At 34.8% G+C, this 19,601-nt stretch overlaps 2 protein-coding genes across 2 annotated transcripts in view; one reads left to right on the top strand and one right to left on the bottom strand.

The window, feature by feature from the left end:
- LOC129740905 (ecdysone receptor-like) overlaps nt 1-19,601 on the bottom strand; it is a 618,558-nt gene that overhangs the window by 477,748 nt on the left and 121,209 nt on the right. The gene's annotated exons all lie outside the window — the stretch shown is intronic.
- Nucleotides 4,634-10,086, top strand: LOC129740906 (protein transport protein Sec61 subunit alpha-like). The gene is made up of 3 exons (XM_055732555.1): nt 4,634-4,883; nt 4,962-5,872; nt 8,712-10,086. Exons 1-3 carry the CDS (start codon nt 4,877-4,879, stop codon nt 9,222-9,224), a joined length of 1,431 nt encoding a protein of 476 aa, XP_055588530.1. The 5' UTR covers nt 4,634-4,876; the 3' UTR covers nt 9,225-10,086.

Here is a 19,601-nt window from a genome sequence, read left to right on the forward strand (position 1 = left end):
TTCGGGCTTAGATGTGTAAAGTTTTCTCGGATAAAATCCGGTTGTCCGGAGATTTTAGGATAAATTTTCCTCAGCATCGGAACTATGGCACAGTTTTCATTTTTCGCCTTTCGTTTATGTTGTTCAAGTTTCTGGGTTCCAACCCCTTTTTTCAATTCCAATATTTCGCTTTCAATTTCACATTCCAGATTCTAGATTACATCAAGTTGTTCAGTTTTCAAATCCTAAATTCCTGATTCCATATTATAAACTTAAAATTTTAAATTCAAAATTTCAAGATTCGAATTTTAAACTCCAGTATTTTTTTATTTTTTTTTATTTTTAGAAGACTTTAACAACCAGGGTTGTTCTTCCCTATAATTCCAGTATTCAAAATTCTTATTCCATTTGTTTAATTCCTAACCCAAAGTTCCAGAATATTCATTAAAATAAATATTGTTAAAAAGAAGAAAATATGCACAATTATATTTTATGAAAAGTTGAAGTCAAAATTTGTCTTAATTTGTTCAATTTTCAGAATTTGAAGGCGCAAATTCAAGACTTTAAAATGTAAAAAAAACTAATAAAATAAAATAAAGAAAAATTTAAAAATTTGTAAAAAAGAATGTTAAAAACAATTCAATTTTTGAACTTACTAGGTAGTATCTAAAATTTAAAAATTGATTTTCTATTCAGGTGTCAATTCAAAATCAAGAATTTAACATTTGATGTGAATTTGTAGATCGAAGCAGAATCGAATTCAAAAATCGAAAAATAACTTTCAAGCTCTAAATCTACAATGAAAAGTGCAATTCCACAAGAGAAAATGAAAAATTTGGAAGTAAAAAATTTAGAAAATTGCTATAACAAAGCTTCAAAAAGTCCAACACAAAAAAAGAAGTTGAAAAAAATCAAGCAATTTAAAAAAAAAAGTCAAAAATCGCAAAACCTTAGCCATTTTGACTACGAGTTTTGACATTTGTGATTGTTCTAGTTATGTTTTGAGTTTTTGGTTTGGAATCGTGGCGAAAAGCGCAAAACCAAGTCAAAACACTAAACACAAGATAAGTTTATTAAAAAATGACTGAAAAAATTTAAAAAATAAAAGTTAAAATTAAAATTCTCAAATTCCAAAACTCGGAAAGTAAAACATTAATAAGCAGTAAAAAACTCAAAAATCCGGGAAATCAAACAATCGAAAGATACATAAGAACTGATTTAATAAAAAATAAAAAAGGTGAAAAATGATTAAATCGCTACGTATTGACGTATGTAACATGTAAAGAATTCAAATTTTGATTCATACGACGTAATGAAAGCTCACGCGAGAAATAAAAAAAAAGCAGATAATCAAAAAATTAATATAGCTTAGCTTAGCTTAGTTGACTACTCATATCCACCTTTAATCATTGAACTTGAAGTGCTTAGATATGATATTTTATTTAAAACTTCAGATAAAATATTTGATAAAACTTTGTTCAACTTACGCACTTCATATTCCATGATCGCTGGCGTGGCTAAGCAGAACAAGTTCTACCTCGCCAATGGTTGCTACTCCGTGATTGATCGAGGCCATCAGCTTTGTTCAAAGGCCAAAAGAATGGTGCTTGGGACTAGCAGTTCATTCACAATGCACAAAACTCATGCTCTCCCTTTGAAAATGATCAATAACGGCGCCGGCCACGTCCTAGTAGTCAATGAGGAATGAAGGAAGGATTGTTAGTAGGATACTTCAAAGAATCAATTAACAACTTTTTGTCCCTTTATATTTCAAAGATTAATTTAGAATAATTTAGGAACAAAAGAAAGTCAATATCTCCAACTATAGAAACCGTCTATACGTCTGCGAATCTATATTGAAATATCCCAGGAAAGGGTTGTGTTAAAAGGGGAAAGGTTAAAGATCAGGATCCATTTTGGTCAATGGTGCGATCGAGTTTTCCTACACCTCCTATGCTCCTACATTTTTCCTAAGGAAACTCCTATTTCTATCTTTGAGGCAGTGATAAAAGGATTTAAATTAAAGTGAAAAATGTGTATAAATTTTCTTTAAGCTATCTTGTTTTCCTAATTGTAGTTCCTGATACACTGATGTGTTTTAAAAAACGACCTTTTAGATTGAACATACTTCTATCAAGCCTCCAAGAATATTTATAAGGAGATATTTAAAATATTAAAGTTTTGTTAATGGATGAAGTGAATCTCCTTTTTTTCCTTTTAATTTTTAAATTGTTATGGAGGTTGTGATAACTGAATAAGATCGTTTTCTCAAACTCATCAGTTCAATTCGACTCTTTGCCTCAGTTTGTTTTCGCGATTGCACGAAAAAAAAAAACAAATCAAAATGTGTAGAAATTAAATGATCTAAAATTCATAAAAGAATTTAACATTTGAATGTATTCGGAGGAACTGGAAGATGGAATATACTCACTTATGATATTAATGGTAAAAACAAATTTAAATAATATTCTTTCATATATATAGTTTTTTAGATTTCTTGCTTTCAAAATACTAAGCCGATGAAATTCTACTTGTTTTAATCCTGTCGAGATTCAACTGAAGATATTAAACTATCAAAAAATTATGTTCCTACTCAAAATTGATGGTGGTTTTGATAATAGAATAACTCATATTAAGCTGAAACCAGAAAATTGTCTTTTTCGAAAATGTGAAATTTCATAGATATTCATGATAGATATACTCTGATAGTAGACTTTAAGTATTTTAATATTTGTGATAAATTGTGGGATAGTGAGAGCCCTTAACATCGTACTAGTAGGTTTCTTGGTAAACTACGAACAATAAAAAAAACGAAACTAAACAAAAATTACTGACTTTGGGGCATTCTTTTGATCGATTTGTTTTTAAACACCTCGAAGCCTATGCTCTATTCCAGTATTCCAGAATTCTATATGAAATATTGGGCCATTCCAATCAGTACACAGCACCTTTTGTGCCTTTTTCAAATGGTCGTATGCTGAAGTCTCAATTTTTCTATCTCTTAATAAAACTTTTGAGACCTCTGATACACTTAGATTGAATGGAAAATAAATCATTGCCTGTCATTACCATCACTTTGCTTAAAAGATGTATACCATCCCGAACGATGTGACAGAACAAGAATCTCGACTTTTATAACATTTGTACTTCTAGAAAAATGTGGATGAACTTAAAATTTTCATAAAATTTGATAAGTGCATTGAATACTTTAAATTCAATGAAATATTTTCAAACCTTGCGTTCAATCCTAAGACAATTTGGCGTATAATTCTGTACTTTCTCGGTTTTGAAACGATAAACATAATTTCGAACATAATGTTCTGCTACTCAAAATTGAGGTTGGGATCAAACAAATTTTAAAATAAACACTCACAACAGCATAAATGATTACACTCAATTAGTGTGATACAAAGGCAAAATATGAAAAACCCGACTTAGCTTGGCTTTTACTGCAACACATGCATCAACGTTCTGGCTCTCTTGCTAGTAGAGCACACCGGTGGTTGTCTGGAGGGCAAAGGACTAGCCTTCTTCTCCCAAGGTATTTTTCGCATGACTTCACACTCTAAAAAGCACTTCAGCATAAATCAAACACCAAAATAACAGCTTTTCAGAACAATTTCATGAAAACAAAACAATTTAAAACTTTCACTAGCGAACGAAACACCAAATTATGAATTTCCGAAAAATTTTGACAAGCAAAAAAAAAACGCGTCTTGATTTTATGATGTTACTTGATTTCTAAAAATTTATATTGTATACAAAACGAATCATGAATGATTAGAATGCTTTCTTGTCTAAATTTGCGATTGGAGTTGAATTGATTTGGTAAAAAAGAAATAATCAAATTACTGAATTCTGAAAGTTATTTCTGGATTATTATAAAAATAACATGAAATTTTATTCATTCAGCAACAGATAATCAAAAAATTAATATAAACGAAAAATAACTCTTTTTCTAATATATCTTTTATTGTCATAACTTTTGTTTTAACTTCTATTAATGTAACATTTTCTCATAACTTGAGTTTTTAAATATATCAGTTTTTAAACTTAGGTGATAAGCCAAAAACTCAAATCTCAAAAAGGCAAAAAAATCTTAAAGAACTACATAAATATGATGTTTATAGTTTAAAAAATGAAAAGTCACAATTTAAAGAAAACTAAAATAGAAGAAAACCAACAAAAATTCTTTAAAAAATATCAAAAATTTTGAAAAAAAAGGCAAAGTCAATAAATAATTCAATGTCAAACGTAGAAAATTCATACAAATTTTTAAAAAAGTAAACTGGAGTTCAAAAGTCATAAAACAATTAAAAAAATCGAATATGAAAGTTAATTTCTGTAAGCCAGGATTAAACAACAAGCCATCAAAATTTAAGTAAAATGTTGAAATTCAACCGACATTTCTAGTTTCATTTTTCCAACATAGAGCGCTGTTCGTATGCTTGTGTCGTTTCCCAAGTTCAGCACCATTCGAACAGTTTCCCAGAATTCGAACAACACATTGCGTTACCGCCAACCCGTTACCGAACCGTTACGGCTGTTCCCCATTTGACAGCCACTGTCAAAAACTGACAGCGGCCGTCACTTTCGAACAGTTCCCAAGCTCCAACACATCACCGTTTGGCTGTTTACGTGTAGCGCAGGCCGAATGCCTGGCAGAGAAGAAAGTTGCACACGCTCGCTGGATCATTCATTTCGAAAAAGTACGTCATTGGAGCCGGAGTGGGATTTTGGGAAGGTTTTGGATCCGACCCCGAGAAAAATAAAAGGGAAAACGTGTCCCTCTAGGATTAGTGTTTTTGGTGTGAAAGTGAAATCGAAAGCGGATTGAATCCTGTGGATTCGTTTTATTTAGGAATTCGGGAAGCACGAGTGTTAAAACTCAGGCAAAATGGGAAGTAAGTTATCGCTATAAATAGATCCACTTTAAATGGGGAAAATTCTAATCTAATTTGGGGTTTTCTTCTCTGTTTTAGTTAAATTCCTGGAAATAGTCAAGCCCTTTTGTGGCATCCTTCCGGAGATAGCGAAACCGGAACGGAAGATTCAATTCAGGGAGAAAGTTCTGTGGACGGCAATTACCCTGTTCATTTTCCTCGTCTGCTGCCAAATTCCACTGTTCGGAATCATGAGCTCAGATTCGGCCGATCCCTTCTACTGGATTCGTGTCATTTTGGCCTCGAATCGAGGAACCCTGATGGAACTGGGTATCTCTCCAATTGTCACATCCGGTCTAATTATGCAGCTTCTGGCCGGAGCCAAGATTATCGAAGTTGGTGACACTCCCAAAGATCGAGCTCTCTTCAACGGAGCCCAGAAACTTTTCGGAATGGTCATCACCATTGGCCAAGCCATCGTCTACGTCATGACCGGAATGTACGGAGATCCAGCGGAAATCGGAGCTGGTGTCTGTCTTTTGATCATCATCCAGCTGTTTGTTGCTGGTTTGATTGTCCTGCTCCTGGATGAACTGCTCCAGAAAGGATACGGTCTCGGATCCGGAATTTCCCTCTTCATTGCCACCAACATCTGCGAAACCATCGTCTGGAAGGCCTTCTCGCCAGCTACCGTCAACACCGGCCGAGGAACCGAATTCGAGGGAGCCATCATTGCCTTGTTCCATCTGCTGGCCACCCGCCAGGACAAGGTCCGGGGCCTGCGGGAAGCTTTCTACCGTCAAAACCTGCCCAATCTGATGAACCTGCTGGCCACAGTGCTCGTTTTCGCGGTGGTCATATACTTCCAGGGCTTCCGTGTGGATCTACCCATCAAATCGGCCCGGTACCGTGGCCAGTACAGCAGCTACCCCATCAAGCTCTTCTACACCAGCAACATTCCCATCATCCTGCAGTCGGCCCTCGTTTCCAACCTTTACGTCATTTCACAGGTTCGTACAACATTTCTATCTAATTTTAAAATTTCAGGTTTTAAAACTAAAATAGAGCTGACTGATCCCGATTCTAGAAACTCTTGATTGACATTTCAACTAAAAATGTTGCTATGCAGCATCATTTCGATATTAAGTGATTAAGTCGAATTTCAACTTTGGGTTTTCCGAAAACCGGATTCGAAATATCATTTCTACGTTCGGGTGTTTCGAATGTTTGATTCGGTTTCCGAATTCCGAATTTAGTGTTCGAATTTTTATTATTTAGGTTTCCGATTTCTGAAATTTTATTAGCATATTCGGCCTTCATATCCTAAATTCGCTTTCTGACTTTTTCTTGTCAATTTTTGAACTGTTTTATCCTCCTTCCTTTTTTTGAATACCAAATTATAAAACAGGATTCGAGATCAAAATGCGAATTCAAAATAAGCAATCCTAATTTCGATAAATTATAATCCAAAGACTTGTAATTAAAGTTTTTTAAAATGAAATCCAAGATTGAAAATTGGATTAAAACACAAACAGCTTTGAAATGAGAAAATTTGAATATTCATAACTTAATTTTTCTGCATTTTAAATCCTCATTTTAAAGTTTTAAATATTAACTTCTCAACAGTCTAAACCTAAAATCTAAAGTCACAAATTCAAAAGTCATAAATTATTGCCAATTTTAAAAAGTCTAAAAACCAGAAATCGAGAATCAAAAGCGAAAAGCTACGTTTATGGTAAAAAAAATCTTAAAGATAAAAATCTTAAGCCAAAATTTTCATTAAAAGATTCAAAAAGTTCAGAAGGCAAAGACATAAAACAATAGAAAACTAGAAGTAGACTCTTGTTTTCTCGCAATTAAATATTTCCAAAAAAACGCCGGACAAATCCAGGCTATTCTATCTAAAAACCTGGCTAAATTCGGGCATTTGATTTCCAAATTTTCAACCCCAAAAACCTGGCAATATCTGAGCAAATCTCGTCAAAACACAGAAATTATTCAACGAAACTCAAGACAAAAAAACTCCTTTTTTTGGACTTCTCAACCGTCTAAACTTGAAGTCACTAATTGAAAAATCGTCATGCCAAATTTTAAAAATCTAAAAACCAGAAATCAAGACTTAAACGCGAAAAGCTAACAGAAAAAATTTTATGAAAAAAAACTTAATGTTAAAATTCTTAAGCCAAAATTTTAATTTAAAAAAATAAAAATTCAGAAAGTAAAGACGTAAAAAACCTAAAATAATGAAAAAAGTTGAAAGTAGAGAAATCAAAAGGAAATTTTTTAAACTTTAAATCTGATAAAACTTTATCGGGTTTTTTTTCTAAATTAGGGTAAAAGTAAGAAATAGAGAAATTTAAAGGGATTTTTTTTTTAATTTTAAATCTGATCAATCTTAGCTCTGATAATATTTTTTGCTAAATTAGAATAAAAGGATTGCTTAATTTGAAAATTGGAAAAGGAAATTTGAAACTCTTCACGCAAGAAAACTAAATTTAAAACTTCAACATCGCAAAACTCAAAACAGCTTTCACAGCATTTCGTTTTGCACACTTAGTCCAAACTCTTGAATTCTCGCGATTACATATTTCCAAAAAATACCGGACAAATCCAGGCTATTAAAACTAAAAATTTGGCAAAAGCCGGCCATTTGATTTCCAAATTTTCAACCTAAAAACCTGGTGATATCCGGGCAAATCCGGTCAAAACATAGAAATTATTCTACGAAAATCAAAACAAAAAACACCTAAAACATTTTTTCTTCCCATCGAAATACATCAGCAGAGTTTAAATCATGTTTTAGACTTCAAAAACACCGAATATGATTATTTTGATAAAACTTACTTTTTTTTTGTTTCGATTATAGTCGTTTTACCATCTTTATGGCATTCGCGACTTATAAAACTTACTTATAAATGTTCCTTAATTTATCGGTGAAAAATGATGTCCTTTTTAGTAAAAACATCTTAAGATTATAAAATTTTAAAGACGGATAATTTTCTTCTATTTCTTATAACTTTCAATCCTTCTACAAAATTTCATAATCTCAAGATGTTCTTATTAAAAACGGACATCACTTTTCACCGATAACGCCGATAAATTAAGTAACAAACATAAATTACGGTGATAAATTTCTTCATAAAAATTGCTCAAACATTTTCTTTTTTTAACTCTAAAACAAATGAATATAATAACAAAATCAGAGTTGCAAATAGAGTGAATAAATCTGGGTAAAATCAGGCCTTTTTTCAACAAAATCCGAACAACCGAGCCGGACCGAACCTTCCTAAATTTTGTACCGAAAGTCTGGATAAAACCGGACAATCTTGCAAGCCTTAATCAAATGTTATCTACATTTTGAATCAGCACGAATGTATTTTTTTCTGGGTTTTTTTTTATAAAACAAGAGTCTAAAACTAAGATTGTCTAGAGTCTAGTGACAAATTTAAATTGAATTTGATATTCTAGAGGATTATGTCTAATATCAAACTAATACTTGTAGAGTATAATAAGCTTTTCTGCATTTAAAGAAAATAAGCATTTTTTTTTATTTTAAAATTTCCAATTTTGAGTAAAAAAAATCAACTCAGGATTGTTGCTCAAAAATAGAAATCAAAAGTGTAGCCTTTGAGGATAAATCCTATAGTCTCAATTTCATGACGAAAAGAATTCAGTTCAACAAATTAAGATTTCTCAGTTGATAGCTGAAAAAATTAAGATTTGAAGTCCTGAATTCAGTTTCTTATAAGACGTTATTCAAAAAAACAATATTCTGTCAAACTTTTGAAAAGTTAAATTCTCGAACTGACAATCAAAATTTAACTCCAATCCTTTCTTTCATTTTCGCAGATGTTGGCGGTCAAATTCCACGGCAACTTCCTGGTCAACCTGCTGGGAACCTGGGCCGACGTGAGCGGTGGTGGCCCGGCTCGTGCCTACCCGATCGGAGGCCTCTGCTACTACCTGTCCCCTCCGGAATCGCTGTCCCACATCCTAACCGACCCGATTCACGCCATCCTCTATATCGTGTTCATGCTCGGTAGCTGCGCCTTCTTCTCCAAGACCTGGATCGACGTGTCGGGCAGCTCCGCCAAGGATGTGGCCAAGCAGCTCAAGGAACAGCAGATGATCATGCGTGGCCATCGGGAGAACTCGATGATCCACGAGCTGAACCGGTACATCCCGACGGCGGCCGCTTTCGGTGGCCTCTGTATCGGAGCCCTGTCGGTGACGGCCGACTTTATGGGTGCCATCGGATCCGGAACCGGTATCCTGCTGGCCGTGACCATCATCTACCAGTACTTTGAAATTTTCGTTAAAGAGCAGAGCGAAATGGGCGGCATGGGAACGCTACTATTCTAAGTAGAATTTTAGGCTAAGAGCATTTTCATCCCCTAGCAAACCAACTCTAGAGTTCGAATCGCTCGGATAAGGAGTGCCGACTCTTATTCAATGGTTTAGTTCACCCCAGCAAAGACACAAGCAGAAGTTAATATCCTTGTTATGTTTAGTGTTGCGTCTTAGGCTGTCTGCGATTACGAATGAAAATTAAATTATTCATTTAAAGTTCTTGCATAAACCTAACATCATCCTAGCCCGTGAGATGAACGAAAGGAGAAGAGAGTGAGTTAGTTTTTAACACGAGAACGCAGACAGTGAATTAGGTTAGCTCTTTGTTTAATCGTTTGTATCATTCATCCTCCATCACGATTCTAAAATCCAAATACGATCCCCGAAAAGATAAAAAATTGTAGCAGCAACAGCCGCAGCTAATAAAGTTTGTTCCTTTTCGTCGAAAAGCGAAACATAAAAATCGAAAAATTTAATCTAAAAATTGCAAAAAAAAAAATTTCAAGAACAAAATTGTAGTAAAACAAACAAGCATGTACTATAGCGATTTTCCCGAAACGGGAGAAAAACAGTAAAAGAAAATTTAATACTTGAAGAAAGAGTGAAAAAGCCACACATTTACTGAAAACAAGCATTTTTTCACGCAACATATAGAAAAACCCTTAGAAGGACAGAAACCAACTTACTAGGCAGGAAAATCTGTTGTTGAAAAGAGATTTTAAGACTTTCCCCCTAACAATTATTATGAATGCTACAATTCTACACTATAAACCCATTACTGTACGATGATAAGTAAGCGAGTGGAAGAAGCATTTTGTGTTTTTTTTTGTTTATTTTTGTGAGATGAACAATAAAAGGAAAAATAAATTTTGAATGGTTTTGGTTTTTGTTGTTGGAAAGAAACTTATTTTTTCAACTATTTGGAAAGGAAGTATAAAAGGTTTTATATTGAGGGATTTTTGTGGGAACGATCAAACATTGATAAACCTCGACCTGCGTTCAAGTGATTTGAAATACAGCGGATTAGATTTTTTGCACATCAGCTACATCAATGGAAAAATAGAGCATATAATAAGAAGTTTCATTGGAGAGCTTGAAAAGGCTTAATTATCCAGTAAAAGCAACTACTTACAGATATGGCTGAATCATGTTGAACTTCTTAACGGTTTTTGAGAGAAAATATTCCAAGTCCTTTTCAAAGGAAAACACATAGAATCTTTTTGAAGTTGGGAAAATCTTAGCTGTGAGACTAAGAACATGATACATGAGACCTGAGACCTGAGACTTGAGACCTGAGATATGAGACATGAGACACGAGACATGGGACCTGAGTCAAGAGACATGAAACATTAGAAATTAGATATGAGACCTGAGGCCTAAGACATGATACCTGGAACCTGAGACAAGCTACTAGTGTTACTACCGCGAAAAATTAGTTTAGCTCCGATTTGAACTTGCGACCCCTCTAGTGAAAGGGATTGACTTGTAGGTGACGAAAAATTGTGTCGCGACTTCGCTTTGTCGAAAAAAAACTTCTTAGACCATTTTTAGGGATAGGTGAAGAATCCTCCACAAAATCAAATTTTTCAGGAACAATAGTAAACTCAGAACTCCGAATAGAGATCTGAGAGTATACTATAGTATATGTGACTATAGTGATGCGCGAGCGCTCAAGAGTCGCTCATTTGAACCAAACGAACGAACCGTGGCTTTTAAAAAAAGAACCGTGGTTCGAAAATGAGCCGTGAGACATTGGTTTATTACTTATTTACCACTTACGAATAAATGTGGGAACGCGATGACTTCTCATCCGTTTCAAATGACGATCAAGATAACTCGTTAGAAACTGTTTTCTCTCAGTCAGTTCTAGTTCTGAGAATATTCTCCGACAAAACTGGAAGCAAGCAAGAGAACAAACGCACAGAGAGTGCTCTTTTCATTCCAAATGTATGTATGTATGTATGTATGTTAAACCCACCAGTGGCTGATAGGTCTTTCGACCCGAGTCGGTACGGGAAGTCTCGATCGCACGTTCAAATATTGTCCATGCTTAACTCAACAACAATATTTGCAGTGCAACCAAGGGGTCCGTTACCACTGGTTTGGGATAGGTTTGACTCACCAAACTCTCTTCCGACTGTTCGAAACAAATTTAGAATTATGAAAAGGAACCATAGTATCCTTCTCATGATTCCATATTTGCCGAGATACTCCGGCTGGCTTGAACCCACAATCCATTGTATATCAGTCTTTCGTTCGCTTGGTGACCTATCCAAGCCCCCACGAATCCCCTTGAATAGAGTTAAGCTATTTTAGATATATGAATATAATACATTTTAAACATCTTACCTTTTTACCATTTGAAAAGGATACTTATCTTCAAACCTTAAAGGCATCGTGAATATTTCAAAGGTTTGACTGGTCGCAGCATGCCGAAATTGCTCTATCGATCGTCCAAACACATTTTTTTTCTACACCAGCATCATAGTACTTTGAAATATACAAGGTAGGCTATTCCGCTCTCTTTCAACGTATTGGTAAGAGCCCCCAAAAATAGTTATGGAAAAAACTGGCAAATGTATTGAATTTTTCAGAAAATCAATTTTTTCCTTAAATTGACTATCATTAAAATTATGAGAAAAATATGCATTGATGCATTTTAATGCAACGAACAATATTTGGCTTTTCAAAATCGCTAAAAGTAATATGCAACGGGCTTTTGATCGATTTAAAACTAAAATTTGGTGATTATTTTGCCTTGTGTGGTCCTTTTCTTGTGCGGTTTAAACAAAAAATTCAATCAAATTGATTGTTTATCACAGAAATATGAAGTATTTTACATTTTTATCATATTTTGAACATAGACAGAAGAAAAAATTTATTTTTTTTCTCTCAAAGAAGAGGGACGGTGAGGAAAATTTCTTTTGAATGCTCATTATTTATGGTTCAGATCCGGAAATCCAAAGCAAAAAATAGTTTCCGATGAGCCTGAAGAATCAATCTTTAATCTGAGGCCCTTTTCAAAGGAATCGAATAGCTATTAACGGAGAAATTAATAATTTTGATTGCCATTCTATGTAAAACTGCCAAATTTTCATAACTATTTTTGTTGGTATGCAAGCATGCTGTGTACATACACGGAGCTTTCAAGTGAGGTTAAGCGCAATGGCCTACCTGTTATTTTCCATGTACTATGCACCAGCATTAAGAAATTTTCTCCTCCTTCAACAACACTCACACACGATTGAATTTCAGTCAATGCCATACTTGAAATAATATATGTTCCCATTATTTTCACTTCTTATGCCTTTTTAAATATATTGTGAACCGAAGAGCTTTCACTAAATCACATCACATATCAAACGACCCAAGCATTAGGAAAAAAACAACCTGCTTCCCGCAGCATCAAATCAATCAGGATGTATACACACAAAACTTTCGAGGCTCCACTTAGCAAAAATACTGCGTTACTTTCGATTAGCAATAAGGGGTGTTTTACTAACGTGATAGCAATATACATGTTTTGCTTGAATTTAGTAAAAAAGCGGGCTTTTTAGCCGCTTTGTTCGGATAGCAGCCGCCGGCTACTAGAAAAAAAAAACAAAGCGACGCGAATCTGTGCGCTTGAAAAAGAAGGTAAATGATGGCGGAACCTGTGGAGACGGGGCTGACAAAGTCAGCGACCAAATAGTAGCCAGGCCTCCACCGGAAGTGTTTACGGCTAAGAATTGATTGTGACAAACAGATTGTCTTTTTTTAATTACAAAATTCTGTGTTTTTATGAAGAAACCAATGAACGAACGGTTGTGCGGTTATGGAAACGGGCTCACTGCTGACAGTGCATCTGATGGCCAAGTGGACGACGAAACTGTGGATAAATTGACATCGGAAGCGTACACTCAGACAAATTTTTATTATAATTTTTATAAGATGCGTCTTATGAACCGCTTTTTAGAGTGCAAAATTGGTTTTCATAAGAGTCTTATGAAATTCTTTCTATTTTAATAAGAAGTTCTTATGAAAAACACAAGAAGCGGCATTGTGAAAAATAATGAACACATTCACTTCATTAGTCTGTTTTACAAAGGACTCTCTAGTTGTGGAGTTATAAGTTTTTGTAATAGTTAAATGTGATTTCGATCTTCTAAATCGTAAGTTTGAGTAGAAAATCATTTTTTTGTAAACGTTGAAAACAATTATTTACTCAAGTACTTTTTTTGTTTACTTTTCAGCATGCTGACCACCGACTAAAATAATTTTATGAATGGACCGGTTGCTACCGAATAACTTTATTGGTATCGAGTGTTGATGTGCTGCTGATAGTGATATAATTTGAAATAAGTTGGCCGAATAATAAAATTAAAGTTTTAAACATCAAATTTCTTGAATTATTTTCACCAAACGTGACATTTCATGTTTCCATAAGACCTTCTTATGAAATGCGAAAATTTCTTATTGGAGTAGGTGTTCATTTCAGAATTCATTCGCGTCATAAGACAATCTTATGAATTTCAATGGTTTTTCTTATGGCGCCACTTCATAAGAGAATCTTATGGCATATATAAGAGTATTTTTCTGAGTGACAGGTATGAACCGATTCGACTATGAGAAAATGCGGCTTCTAACATGTGAAATTCTTTGTTTTTTTCATCAGGTTGCTCCTGTCGGCCACCACAGCCAGAATGATCGACAGAAAGGAAGCGAATTTGCAGATCGGCCGCATCATTTTGCACCCAGGTGGAAGACCAGTTTTGAAGAAAAAAAGTTTCAAATAAAATGATTTTTTTTAAATAAATGGAGCAAAATTTTGCTAAATTCCGGCCTCGAAAGTTTTGTGTGTGTATAAATAGGTTTTGTTATTTTGGTTAAGCATTCTGAATTCTTCTATCATGATTTCAAAAAATCTGATTACAAGTTTTCATATAACTGGTTGATGTTTTGAATGTTGTTACGGTAACTGTTGAATTTCAAATTTCAAACTCTAAAATGTAAACTGATTAATTTTTCACCATTTCTCGTGAGTTAACTCACAATTAATTGATTGACACAAGCCCAACTGAACTTGGATTTCTTCTATCTGCATCGCGAAATTGAGTTATGATTTCTAGATCCGAATCAGCCATCTGGGCTGCCATTGCTGTTTTCCTATTGAATTCTTGGGATATATGGGTAGAATCCATTTTGGCGCCAAATTGCAGCAGACATGGAGTGCTTTGTCATTACGAAGGTCTCTCTTCTGGCAGGTTTAGCATTTCCAGTTCGATTCCGTGCTAGTTGTTGACCCAGGAACAGCTATCCTCTTTGCTCGTGCAGATAAAGTGTGGTGCGAGGATACTGTGACTCGCGACAGAATTGTTCTTGGTCGGATGCAGCGATTACGATTACTCGAATAGTCACTATTCATATAATCAGAACGGAATAATATTGATGATTACGTGTATGATATTTGATTATGCGGGTAACTTGTTCGATTGATTCAAAAATATACACAGGTGTTGAAAATAAATACTTTGATTTTAATTATTGTTGTTTTTAAACAATAGTTATTTTTGCATTTAAGGTTAAAGATAAATTAAATCTTGATCTCTATGGTGATGCTTTAAAACAGTGAAAAGCGAAAAATTAGGCTTCATAAAATACTATTTTGCTATTAAGACCTTACAGCTTGTTCATACTGTGGATGTAATTTTAAAATTTTCATCTGAACTACGAAAATCCGTGAGCCCGGTTACAAGACACAATTATCGCTTTTGCACGATTTGATAAATATTTTGTTCAAAAATATATATAATACAAACAAAGTGAGCTAACGAGCCGCAGCTTTGCATTCAAAGAGCCGCATTGGGCTCGCGAGCCGCAGGTTGCCGACCTATGCTCTAGGTATCTCGGCAGGATAAACCGAATGAGAATATTTGCATTCTTGGAGTGTCGCCGAAATTAACCGTTTCATTCTAAGTTCGGTGACGGTAAGGAGATCCAACGAACGTCTTGTCCGTCATTCTTTCCTCGGCTCTTCAGTTTAAAAGAGCAACGAAGAGCTGCTTATTTGAACCAGTTCTTAAGAAAAAAAATGGACGAACTGTGGCTCGCACGAACCACGATTCTTTTGATTCAAAAGAACTCTCCACCAAGGAATACAAAAATCGTTATCCTCCAATAGAATTTGCTGATTAAAACACCCGTGAGAGAGATTTTCATTCGCAAGAACACTATACTAACACATATCAATTTCAATTTTGCTCTCGATAAGTTGTGCATTCCGAATTCCGAATTTATAGTCTCTTTTAACGTTAAGGATAAGTTCTCGCTCTCGGGCGAGAGAAAATTTTTCACTATTTGGAATGAAAAGAGCACTCGGTTTTTGTTTTCGTCCCGCAAAAATTTTAATAAAATTTAATTAAAGATGAAATTTTAGAACGAATCAGTGATAAATGTTTGGAAAAGTGACCAGTGGAAGTTCCCGAAATGGTTTCTAGTTTGTTCAAAACGCTGAACCTGGTACGGGGGAGTTATGAGCATGTACACACAAAACTTTCGAGGCCGGAATTTAGCAAAATTTTGCTCAAATTTGACCAGCTAGAAATTTAGCAACCAATTTAGCAATTTTTATCTACTTGTATTTTAGCAAACAAGACAAAAAGTTAGCCGCCGAAATATTTTACCAAAATTTTAGCAAAAACCGACGGAAAAGACCGCGGGGGATTTGGAATTCAAATTTATTATTTCTTCTTGGGAAATTCGAAGGTATTATGAAAAAACATACCACAGATTTTTCACTCCATTTATTTAAAAAAAATCATTTTATTTGAAACTTTTTTTCTTCAAAACTGGTCTTCCACCTGGGTGCAAAATGATGCGGCCGATCTGCAAATTCGCTTCCTTTCTGTCGATCATTCTGGCTGTGGTGGCCGACAGGAGCAACCTGATGAAAAAAACAAAGAATTTCACATGTTAGAAGCCGCATTTTCTCATAGTCGAATCGGTTCATACCTGTCACTCAGAAAAATACTCTTATATATGCCATAAGATTCTCTTATGAAGTGGCGCCATAAGAAAAACCATTGAAATTCATAAGATTGTCTTATGACGCGAATGAATTCTGAAATGAACACCTACTCCAATAAGAAATTTTCGCATTTCATAAGAAGGTCTTATGGAAACATGAAATGTCACGTTTGGTGAAAATAATTCAAGAAATTTGATGTTTAAAACTTTAATTTTATTATTCGGCCAACTTATTTCAAATTATATCACTATCAGCAGCACATCAACACTCGATACCAATAAAGTTATTCGGTAGCAACCGGTCCATTCATAAAATTATTTTAGTCGGTGGTCAGCATGCTGAAAAGTAAACAAAAAAAGTACTTGAGTAAATAATTGTTTTCAACGTTTACAAAAAAATGATTTTCTACTCAAACTTACGATTTAGAAGATCGAAATCACATTTAACTATTACAAAAACTTATAACTCCACAACTAGAGAGTCCTTTGTAAAACAGACTAATGAAGTGAATGTGTTCATTATTTTTCACAATGCCGCTTCTTGTGTTTTTCATAAGAACTTCTTATTAAAATAGAAAGAATTTCATAAGACTCTTATGAAAACCAATTTTGCACTCTAAAAAGCGGTTCATAAGACGCATCTTATAAAAATTATAATAAAAATTTGTCTGAGTGTACGCTTCCGATGTCAATTTATCCACAGTTTCGTCGTCCACTTGGCCATCAGATGCACTGTCAGCAGTGAGCCCGTTTCCATAACCGCACAACCGTTCGTTCATTGGTTTCTTCATAAAAACACAGAATTTTGTACTTAAAAAAAGACAATCTGTTTGTCACAATCAATTCTTAGCCGTAAACACTTCCGGTGGAGGCCTGGCTACTATTTGGTCGCTGACTTTGTCAGCCCCGTCTCCACAGGTTCCGCCATCATTTACCTTCTTTTTCAAGCGCACAGATTCGCGTCGCTTTGTTTTTTTTTCTAGTAGCCGGCGGCTGCTATCCGAACAAAGCGGCTAAAAAGCCCGCTTTTTTACTAAATTCAAGCAAAACATGTATATTGCTATCACGTTAGTAAAACACCCCTTATTGCTAATCGAAAGTAACGCAGTATTTTTGCTAAGTGGAGCCTCGAAAGTTTTGTGTACACACAAAACTTTCGAGGCCGGAATTTAGCAAAATTTTGCTCAAATTTGACCAGCTAGAAACTTAGCAATCAATTTAGCAATATTTTTTAACTAAAATTTTAGCAAACAGGAAAAAAGTTAGCCGCCGCAGTTTTTACTCAAATTTCTAGCAAAAACCGGAGAAAAAGATTTCCCGGATCCGTAATTTAATGTTTTGTTATTTTTTCTCTGGAGAATCAGGGGAATGTTTGATTATTGAATAGAATACACAAATTTCATTCACTTATTATTTATTTTTCATATTTTTAAATTTTGTTTTCACACTTTTCGTAAAATGGAAGTTCCGATCCTGGGAACGCATGCCACCTTCATCAAAGAAAGCACCGGGGTGTTTGCCGGATGCAGCTTGTTGAAATTCCAGTTGTGGTTCTTCTTCATTGCCGGACTGTTGCGGGTTTCATGTTGCAGTTTTAACCTGGTAGAAAAAAAAACAAACACACAAATTAGTAATTAAAAAATTGAAGAATCTGAACACATTAAGATCGGACCTTACCTGTAAGCATTCGGTGTTGATTCAGCTACAATTTCGTCGTGGAGTTGGCCACCACAAGAACCACCACCAACGAACATCCGGAACCGCACTTAATCGCGACAGCTTTTTGTTTTTCTCCCAACTGGCGCGGCGGCTGCTGTCTGTGAACAAAGCGGCTGAAAAACCTTCGTTTTACTAAAATAAAGTAAAATGACCTTTTTTATTACTAAAATGAAGTAAATGTAGCTTTTTGCTAACTGAACAGTAAAAAAATATTTTTGCTAACGGAAAGTAACAGCGAAATTTTGCTAAGTGGAGCCCCGAAAGTTTTCACACAAAATTTCTGAGCCTCCAGTTAGCAAAAATAGTCGATTACTTTCGATTAGCATTTGGACTCGTTTTACTAACACGGTAGCAAAAAGCGAATTTTGCTTGATTTCAGTAAAAACTAAGTTTGTTGGCCGCTTTCTTTTTTTTGGCAGCAGCCGTTTTTGCCGCCGCTAAGAAAAAAGTCAGTGTTGTTTGGAAGTTTGGTACCGGCGGTACCTTTGGTGGCTAAGTGAACAACGAAATGGTGGCCAAATCGACAACGCAATCATACAGGTAAGAACATAACATTCGGAAAATAGAAGATTTTCCGGTTGTAATATGTCTATTTTTTCGATCAGGTTGCTGCTGCCAGTGACGGTACTTCATCAACACGAATGTACGGAAAGGTTGTCAAGTCCTGACCGAATGTAACTTCGATGGTTCCTGTAGGCCGTAGATGTAACCATCCGAAAATCGGCGATAAATAACCGTTCCCCGCTGGAAAGTTATCGAAATGTAAGTGATAAAAAAGTGTTAAGTGCAAATTCCGGAAAATAAACAATAAAATAAATGGCACATAATTTTTGTATTTGATTGAAAATATGATACTTTCCATGTGTTTCCAAAAGAAAAATAATAAATCTTGCAGGCTCAAATCCTGCACCATCTTTATCACCGGTTTTTGCTAAAATTTCAGTAAAACATTTCGGCGGCTAACTTTTTCCCATATTTGCTAACATTTTAGTAAAAAAAATTTGCTAAATTGATTGCTAAATTTCTAGCTGGTCAAATTTGAGCAAAATTTTGCTAATTTTCGGCCTCGAAAATTTTGTGTGTTGTGTGTACACACAAAACTTTCGAGGCCGGAATTTAGCAAAATTTTGCTCAAATTTGACCAGCTAGAAACTTAGCAATCAATTTAGCAATATTTTTTAACTAAAATTTTAGCAAACAGGAAAAAAGTTAGCCGCCGCAGTTTTTACTCAAATTTCTAGCAAAAACCGGAGAAAAAGATTTCCCGGATCCGTAATTTAATGTTTTGTTATTTTTTCTCTGGAGAATCAGGGGAATGTTTGATTATTGAATAGAATACACAAATTTCATTCACTTATTATTTATTTTTCATATTTTTAAATTTTGTTTTCACACTTTTCGTAAAATGGAAGTTCCGATCCTGGGAACGCATGCCACCTTCATCAAAGAAAGCACCGGGGTGTTTGCCGGATGCAGCTTGTTGAAATTCCAGTTGTGGTTCTTCTTCATTGCCGGACTGTTGCGGGTTTCATGTTGCAGTTTTAACCTGGTAGAAAAAAAAACAAACACACAAATTAGTAATTAAAAAATTGAAGAATCTGAACACATTAAGATCGGACCTTACCTGTAAGCATTCGGTGTTGATTCAGCTACAATTTCGTCGTG

The sequence above is a fragment of the Uranotaenia lowii genome, chromosome 2 (genome assembly GCF_029784155.1).
Source record: "Uranotaenia lowii strain MFRU-FL chromosome 2, ASM2978415v1, whole genome shotgun sequence".
In the NCBI taxonomy this organism is placed as follows: Eukaryota; Metazoa; Arthropoda; class Insecta; order Diptera; family Culicidae; genus Uranotaenia; species Uranotaenia lowii.